Below are 9,560 nucleotides of genomic sequence, written 5' to 3'. Positions count from 1 at the left end.
GGACTGGCCTAGGGGTATTTTAAAGGGGTTTTAAATTAAATTTTTAGTAGGAGCAGCCAAATCTGAATAGTTATTTTTAAATCTTTTTAAATTTTGTATTGTACTGTACTATTGTTTTAAACTGGCTGTAAGCCGCCCTGAGTCCTCCGGGAGAAGGGCGGGGTATAAATTTAATAAAATCAAAATCAAAATCAAATCAGAAGAATCTGACCTGCTTTCGACCTTCTTCCTATTATGGAAATTTCTTATTACAATGTTAGCCTGACCCTTTCTAACTAAGTAAACTTCAGATGTGTGGCTGACCCTGCCTAGTTTTTGCTTTCTGACTCTATCGTACCTTTTAAAGATTTTTCTCCTTTTTCATAGCATGACCACCAAAAGTTGTACACCTCTTCACTATATAAATATTTATTCTATTTATCATACCAAGACTATCCTGGATGCTAGAATCCATCTTTTGTTTATTATTTTATTATTCTTCAAAAAATAGTTTCCTTTTTAAATTTTAAAATGTCTACTGACACTATACTATCTGACTGTTTTGGTTTTTTTTATGTAGCTTACAGAGCACATTTCTCTCTCACTCCTACAATCAAATTTTTCATCCCAGTTGCTGGATTACCTTCTTAAACCACTGAACATTTTTTGAACTATTTAGGAAAATCTCTTAAATCGATGGTTATCCTTTCATCCAATGCATAGTTAATTTCATTTGGAACTGAAGGAAATAGCATATGCAAAAATAGCATATGCAAAAATATTAAAGGGGATTTATCTCTTCCTACCGTAGAAATATTTCCTACTTCTACACTGCAGCTTTTTGCTGCAGCTAACAACTGATTCTTTGTAAGATAAACACTGATCTCATTATTTGCAAACTGCTCCTTGGTCCACTTCCTGGTCCATGCCTACTAATTAAATAAGCAATCCAACACACTCAAACAGCAATGGAACTATTGTGCTTATACTGTGTGAGAAAATTATCAGTGAGAATTCCATTAGAAAAACCATGGAATTATTTTTGTAAAGGATAATTAAAGTTGCATTTTTATATAAAGTTGGATTATTACAGAAGTTGTAGAGGATAATTAAAGTTGGGTTTAATTCCATATTCAGTCATCAAAGCATACAAAATATCCTGCTGAATCTGGCTAAAGTATAGTGTGAAGGCAAGAAACGTTCCCACTGATGTTTTTTGTTGAAACAATATTTCATGCCACTTCTAATCTTGGAATAAGGTAGCTACTGATAGATTTATTTGTTATAGATATATCTAAATCCCTTCCAAGTCAAACTAGTTATCATTACTGCATCTGTGATACTTACTGTAATTCCATAATTTCATGGCATATTGGGTATTTAAAACTACATCTGCAATAACACAACAGCCTAAGACAGTGATGGCAAACCTTTTAGAGACTGAGTGCCCAAACCCCCCCGCCCCCACTCCAACCCTTCCTGCTCCGCCCCTGCCCGCCCACAGGGCCATGCACTGCCTCAATGGCCCACTGTAGCAGATCACCCAGGCAGCCCTGCAGCGCCATGGCAGCCACGCCCTCCGCCCACACCCCGCAGCAGCATCTGCACGCTATGGAGCACGAGGGCGGAGTCTTGTCCCTGCTGCCGGCTATGTCCTTGACTGCGCTCCTCCATGCAGGCTACGCTGGGGGGCGACTCTCCTCCAGGGGGCTTCTGAAGAAGAGGGGGTCACAGGGGGAGACGGGGCTGGGGCAATGGTGCGCGTGCCCACAGAGAGGGCTCCGAGTGCCCCCTCCGGCATGCGTGCCATAGGTTCGCCACCACTGGCCTAAGACAAACAATTTTCAGCCTCATCTAGCTCACAAGTCGCTGCAAATAAAACGTGTTGACTTAGTTATATATTTGATAACCTGTGTAGCCATCACATTATAAGAATGGACTATAAAAATTTACCAGAAATAACCATGATTAATTGCACATTCTCCCCAATGCTGACAAAAAAAGTGAGGAGATTTATTTAATGGATCCACTCCACAAATCACATGTGCTCTGAATCAAGTCTGTATTGGGCTACTCAATTGCTTCACTGCGCAGCTGGACTGTAGACACTCAAAAAGGATGACATATTTAATTATTATTACATCCCACTATCACAGCATAACTTACCATACTTCTCCCTTGCCTCTTGGTTGGTAAATGGGGGACTATGAGCTGATACTTGTAAGGTCAGGTTTAGCAATCATGGGCATCAAATTATTTTCAACATCCCAACTGATGTTATCATTATATCTTTTGGCACACACTGTCTGAAAAAGTTACTGACCCTACGCAATCACACAGTTTGTGATTTGACTGTAGGACTCCTAACTGCAGTGTCAACGCTGCTAACGTCGGATGTTCTTGCTTTTGACAACAGATGAAAAAGCAGCCATTTTCTCTTTTCCCTTTTTCTTGCTTTTAGAGTTAGTTGGTGCAAGGAGGGGGGATTGGGATGCGAGCTCAGTTAGCAATAATAATAACAACTCTGCCGTGGGAACTCAAAGACAAATTGGGTCCAGAGCTGATAACGTTTTGGCGGGCTGGAGAGCTGGGGAGAAAGCCCGCGCTATAAGCTTATTGGGGAATGTGCTTTATGACAGGTTATTGAGGGAGGGGAATTTAGTTTTGGGTTCAACTACGTAGTGCCAATACTTTGTTTCCCGAATAAAAGACTCTTTAAGGAAAACAATGCCTCAAAGTTCTTTTGAAGGGTTTCATCTGTCGGAACCATGACACGCAGAGCCCTAACATGTGGGAAATATGAGGTCTCAGATAAAGAAGCGATGAATGTGGAGGTGCTCTATGCAATAGCTTCTTTTCTAGACAACCTCTCTTCTCTTTCTTGTTTGACACTAAGGACTCCCTCTTTTAGAGTGCTTCTATTAACCTGAAGCCTGGTTATCATGAGGCTAAGAACCAAATTAGAGAAACTAGGAGGTCAGTTCTAAACCTTCACTTTTCCTTCTTGATTAGAGAATTCCATTGAATGGTTTGACCCAAGACATCATTTTTATTTATTTATTTCATCTAATTTATACAGCATTTATATCTGTGCAATTATTTCCTGCAGGATTCCCTATCATCTGTACACTCTTTAATATTTCAAATGATATAATCATGCCAATCTGACTGAAAGACAATCTTTCCTGACATTTTATTTGAATTTCTCTCACTACTGCTTTTGCCACCCAATACTCAGTTGTCATTTAGTTCACCCATATTCAAAATAAAAATTTGAAAAATGTGACATACAGAACATATGTCCTTTTATTAACTGAAGAGTATGGTAAGAGGATTGTGCCTGGTTTTTAAATAAAACAGAGGACGAGCAGTTATTTTGTTCCTATGTAATGGAACTTCACACTGGCCAGACTCTCCTTTAAGGTAATAGAGAAACTGAAGTATGTTTAATTGAAAAGGTTTTTGCTAGCCCATTATTTGTCCACACTTAAAAAAAAACAGCTAACAACACACATACCTCATCTCTATAGAGGGGACTTGTGTAATACATTATGTCCATTGCACTACTGTTAAGTAAATCCCTTAGTCCACGAACTTTATCTGGAGTAATAGAGTCAACAGTGTCTAAAATGAAAAAAAAGGAGAACCAGATAAAGGTGTGATAAAATCTTAAATAGTTCAAAATCAACAATTCAAAACATCTAAATCCATAACTATGGAAAATAATAATAATCATCATTAAAAAAACATAATAATCATAATAAGAGTTGGAAGGGACCTTGGAGGTCTTCTAGTCTAACCTCCTGTTCAGGCAGGGAACCTTATACCATTTCAGACAAATGGCTGTCCAGTCTCTTCTTTAAAACTTCCAGTGTTGGAGCATTCACCGCTTCTGGAGGCAGGTTGTTCCACTGGTTAATTGTTCTAACTGTCAGGAAGTTTCTCCTTTATTCTAGGTTGCTTCTCTCTCTGATTAGTTTCCATCCATTGCTTCTTGTCCTGCCTTCAGGCGCCTTGGAGAATACCTTGACTCCCTCTTCTTTGTGGCAGCCCCTGAGATATTGAAACACTGCTATCATGTCCCCCCTCGTCCTACTCTTCATTAAACTAGACATACCCAATTCCAGCAACCGTTCTTTATGTTTTAGCCTCCAGTCCCCTAATCATCTTTGTTGCTCTTCTCTGCATTCTTTCTAGAGTCTCAACAGCTTTTTTACATCGTAAAAAGATCAAAACTGGATGCAGTATTCTAAGTGTGGTCTTACCAAGGCATTATAAAGTGGTATTAACACTTCACATGATCTTGATTCTATCCCTCTGTTAATGCAGCCTAGCACTGTGTTGGCTTTTTTGGCAGCTGCAGCACACTGCTGGCTCATATTTAAGGGATTGTCCACTACGACTCTGAGATTCCTCTCATGGTTACTAATATTGAGTGAGATACCACCTATACTGTACCTGTGTATTTGATTTTTCTTGCCTAAATGTAGAACCTTACTTTTTTCACCACTGAATTTCATTTTGTTAGATAGCACCCAATGTTCAAGTCTGTCAAGATCCTTCTGTATCTTAAGCCTGTCTTCTGGAGTGTTGGCTATTCCTGCCAGTTGTCTGCAAATTTGATGAGTTCCCCCTCTATCTCCTCATCCAAATCATTGATGAAGATGTTGAAGAGCACTGGGCCCAGAACAGAGTCCTGGGGCACCCCACTACACACTTCCCTCCATGTAGAGGCAGTTCCATTGAGGACCACATGCTGAGTATGGCTAGTCAGCCAGCTATGAATGCATCTGGTGGTGATGCTGTCTAACCCACATTTTTCTATCTTATCAAGTAGTAGGTTGTGGTCTACTTTATCAAATGCCTTACTGAAGTCCAAGTAAATTATATCCACAGCATTCCTTTGGTCCACTAATTTTGTCACTTGGTCAAAGAATGCAATATGTCTGGCATGATTTATTTTTGACAAACCCATGTTGGCTTTTGGTAATGACTTCGTTTGCCTCTAGGTGTTTGCTGATTCGTTGCTTGATTATCTTTTCCAGAATCTGTATTTTCCTGGATCCATTTTTTTCTTTTTTGAAGATGGGAACTACATCAGCTGTTTTCCAGTCTTCTGGAAATTGCTCAAGTGCTGTGATAATTTGCTAGTTCATCACTACCAATATTTTCCTTTTATATCAGTTTAGGGAGCTGAAGGATGTTTGGGATTAAATTTAGAGCCAACTGTTCCAAAAACAACCCTATATTAAAGTGAGCAGATAGTATCCAGAAACATTTACAATATGGATCACTGAACAAGAAAAATTCAGTGCTAGAAGAAATATAAAAATGCTACATTCCAAGTATCACCAATGTCATCAGATTTAAAAAAGAGAAAGAAATACCTCCATCAAGTGTAAGTTTAGATCGCCATTCCACTGGCAAGAATTCAACATGTGTTGCAAGGTTGCTAAAATATTTGTCTTCAATTTTTCTTGCAGTTTCCCGCATCCTAGAACATTAAAAGGAAACAAACAAATGTTAGATTGAAAAATGAGTACTTCCATGAATAACAATAATATGCAAAGCAGACATTTATAGGAAATGATCTTGCCTAAAGCTACCCAACAAAGGATATTCTTGGGATCTGGTTATCTTAAGAACCACCTTTCTCCTATTTCTGCTTGACTAGAAAATTCTGGTAAAGTCAACATACTCCAGGTCCCAGCTGTAAAGCTCCATCATCTTGCAGGACCCAGGAGATGCACCTTCTTTATATCTCTCCTGTGGAATAGCAATCTTCCTCAGATCTGCATAGCCCTAAGCCTGTTGTGCTTTCGCAAATCTGTAAAAATCTGGCTTTTTCAGCAGCTCCTGGGAGAAAGTGAGGTGATTTGTTCTATGATAGTACATTTTGGTGTTCAATTATGATTTTGTTTAAATCCCTGGTAAATTGCATTTATTATTGTTTGCTTTTTCTTATTTTTATGCCACTATTTTTAACCTTCATATTGTGCAACCTGTGCCTCACTGGGGTCATTGTTTCAGTAACATTTTGTTACCTAAACAGGGAAACAGAATGACTATGGGTGGGTAAAAAAGTTGTGGGAGTGAGAGCTCCTTCCTTCCTTCCTTCCTTCCCTTCCTTCCTTCCTCTCTTTCTTTCTCTCTCTCTCTCTCCTACTCTCCCTCTCCTTCCCCAACCTCTTATCAAAGTCTGATTTAATTTCACTTCTGAGAAGCAAAGATTTTTGCAGTATTCAAAGGTCTAGATCAGAGCAAAACACTGCTCAACTTTCTAAACTGGATGTAAAAACTCCATCATGTTTATCTGATAAATTAAAAAAATCAGTACTATAAAAGCATCTAACATAAACTGTAAGACATTGCAATTTAAAATCAGTACAAAAACATATTTTGTAGTCTAATTAAATAGCACATACAATTCCTTAAACAGCTCTTATGTAGACTTAAGCAAAATTAACATATTTATATGTTGCAGCATTCTTCCCATTTTCTGATGTAAATTAAAAATACAGGTTGCAAAAAACAAATGAAGAACTTACATGGCAGTATTCCTTATAATCCTTCCTTGCTCTATTTTCTGTCCAATGCCATGCACAACAAATACAATGTGAGTTGTTGGAGAAGGCTTGTCTTCTAATGTAGCTTCTTCAACATAGCCTCTATGAAGTCTGGTCCCACTACTTGAAGCTGCAGAATGCAATTGGCATCATTTAATTCTTGAAAAGCCAATTACTTTGTGCAAAACCATCTTTCAAATGCCCAAGTAGAAAAGTTTCTTTAAATGTTTTTTTCCTCATTTGCTTTAAATACATTATATTGCATACTGAAAAATATACATACACAAGATATATATATATAGCAAGATTAACTTTAACTCTGCAATGTTACTACTTCAATAGCAGATATTTGTATGTAATGAAATACTAAGGTTATTAAGACTGAGGAAATCCAAGTTTAAACCATAAGCTCACTAGATAACTTTATGCCAGTTGTTACATTTCTGCCTATTCTACTTAAGAGTTTGTGAAGATAAAATGAAAGGAAAACTCATACAAGACTTTGGATTACAAAGAAAAGAAATATAGTTGCTATGAATAAATAATATTATATATATAAAATACTGTATGTTTCTTTATCTTAGATTTGGGGTAGCCAAAATATCTTAGGCTGGTCAGCTATGTTACAGTTGAAAAACATCCCTTTATCACAAACATTTAGTAAGTTTGGCAGAAACAAAAAAACCATACTTTATCATTTTAGGTTAGAGAGCTAATTTTATTATTTATTGAATTTATATTTTTATTTATTTATTGAATTTATATACCGCCCTATCTCCCTTACGGGACTCAGGGCGGTGAACTACGCCAGGCCGGCCACACGGAATAGATGCGCCTTCAGGGCTCGGCGAAAAAGGCGCAGGTCCGCAACTGTACGTAGGTTGGGGGGTAGGTCATTCCAGAGGGCAGGAGCTGCCACAGAGAATTTTATAGTTGTCTTTCTGAGTAGCATACGTTCATTATTAAGTACAGTTCAGAAAAATAACCAGTTCAGTTTTTCACATTTTTCTCAGAACATACAATATATTCAACAGGGATATTTTGACAATACACACAAAACTCTAATTAGTTTTACCTTTAGAAAAACCTAGCTTCTGAGAAACTGTTCTTGCAATTTTTGAAGTTGTTGCATCACTATACAGATATACCTCATCGACACTGTGCCAATCCACATGATTGCGACTCAGCTTCAAACTATGAACAGCTGTAGCAAAAAAAAAGGCTTTTAATTAAAAAAAATAAAACAGGAACTGCACCTCTTCCGGAACTAGGCATAGCAAAAATACAGGGAGAAAGAAATACAAAAACAAGGGTATCGATACTACATATTAGCATGTTACTCAAATATTAAATTGTGAATAATAAAAACACATTTGTAGCCAGTAATTTCTAAAATGATCCATTTTTTTCTAAAAGCTCAAAAACATGTGGGAATTTTTTTCTTGATCATAGTTAAAGAACCCTTGTCCCTATAAGCTCTATACTCTATTTTCATCACTTGCTTCTGTTTAAGTATTGTAATTTTAACTATTCTTATTTTGATTTTAATAACTTATGAGTTAGCACGGCACTTCCAGCTATGTAATTTTCATCTGGACAGATAAATGAAGAGCGTGTAGAGTATACACTTCCTGGATATAACTGAAGATGAGACTATTCAGTTCACATAAAAATATTCAGCACTTAACTTCTGTGTAGCATGCATTTATTATTTAAAATAGGGAATGTTTGGTCCCTCTGCTGTTCCTTAAATAAATGTTAGCTGCCTGCAGTTCTCAAAAGTCTAATGCCATCATCTAGGAGTTTAAAATATTTATGTACTACTAAAGATTCCCATGATAGAACAAAGACAAACAAGATGACACATCTGTTGAAAAGACAAGATATTCACATGAATAGTTTTTGGAGCAAAAGAAAATTGTGCTTTAAAAGGTACACATTTTTTAGCCATTCTCACATAAATGCTACTAGATGATAAACATAAGATAATACATTATGATGTGGTAAATTAGATGTTATATAAAAAAGCAGCCTGAATCCCACCTGTTTCATTTTTATTCTTTCTAAGGACTAGAGGATTTGGGAGGAGAATATATGAAGTGGCAGAGTATTTTGCTGTTAGTTTCTAAATTCTATATCCAATCTCATTGGATTTTTTAAAAATGCACTTCTTCCTTAAGTACATTTAGCCTACAGAGTAAAAATGTTTGACCTTAAAGACTGAATGTTATGAGTTAAATATTCTAATTTCACTAAGATCAACCAAGGGTTTCCTCAGAGGTGTGGAATTACCCTATAGATCATTAACTCATCAACTCTTACCCTGAGTTGTATAAATAAATGCAGGATACTGTATATACATATAAATGCATAGATATATAAATGTTGCTGATCAACAATAAGATGATTAAGTCCAAACTTAGAAATAGATTTTTCAGAAATTATTTCTGAGGCCAAATATGCACACAGCTCTGGTTTTTTTTTTAATGGTTAAAATAGGTGTAAACAATAGAAAACTGCCAAGGAAAGTATGCAAGAATATCCATTGTTAAAACAAGCCCAAACAGTGATGACTCTTCCCAATGTTATTTTACTGGACCTGTGATAAGCATGAAGCCTGACAAAACTTATGGTTGTTTAAACAGTAATTATTTTCTTATGAGCCCATGGTAAAAAGATAGGAAAAGTATTTTTTCCTACTTATACTTTGAGAATTTTGTTCCTTTCTGAGAATGAGAGCACTGTTTTTATTCAGTTTTTATTCAAAACTCTTATGACAAGTCTAACAAAAAATGCAAATGAGCAAAGAAGAGCAATGGACTTATTTCTATGATACCTAGGGGCAAAACATCTGGCCCAATACCCATTTCTCTTCCTCTTCATTTTTAAAAATCTCTTACATTAATCCACTTCAACATTTTATAAATTATTGTCAGGTTTAATCAAAGCAATTTTATTAAAGTATCCAATTAGCTGAACAGGCATTTAATTATGATCTATATCAATCTTTCACTA

The 9,560-nt window shown here is 36.6% G+C and overlaps 1 protein-coding gene across 1 annotated transcript in view; it reads right to left on the bottom strand.

Annotated features, from left to right (window-relative positions):
- Positions 1 to 9,560, bottom strand: part of DDHD1 (DDHD domain containing 1) — a 43,948-nt gene that overhangs the window by 14,131 nt on the left and 20,257 nt on the right. The window contains exons 4-7 of the mRNA XM_029284473.1: positions 7,621 to 7,749; positions 6,528 to 6,675; positions 5,367 to 5,473; positions 3,497 to 3,603 (exon numbers count right to left, since the gene is read on the bottom strand). Coding sequence (XP_029140306.1) covers positions 3,497 to 3,603; positions 5,367 to 5,473; positions 6,528 to 6,675; positions 7,621 to 7,749 — 491 coding nt within the window. The remainder of the gene's footprint in view (positions 1 to 3,496; positions 3,604 to 5,366; positions 5,474 to 6,527; positions 6,676 to 7,620; positions 7,750 to 9,560) is intronic.

The sequence above is a fragment of the Protobothrops mucrosquamatus genome, unplaced genomic scaffold (genome assembly GCF_001527695.2).
Source record: "Protobothrops mucrosquamatus isolate PMUCROS unplaced genomic scaffold, P.Mucros_1.0 scaffold637, whole genome shotgun sequence".
In the NCBI taxonomy this organism is placed as follows: domain Eukaryota; kingdom Metazoa; phylum Chordata; class Lepidosauria; order Squamata; family Viperidae; genus Protobothrops; species Protobothrops mucrosquamatus.
This window is presented reverse-complemented; position numbering and strand designations above follow the sequence as displayed.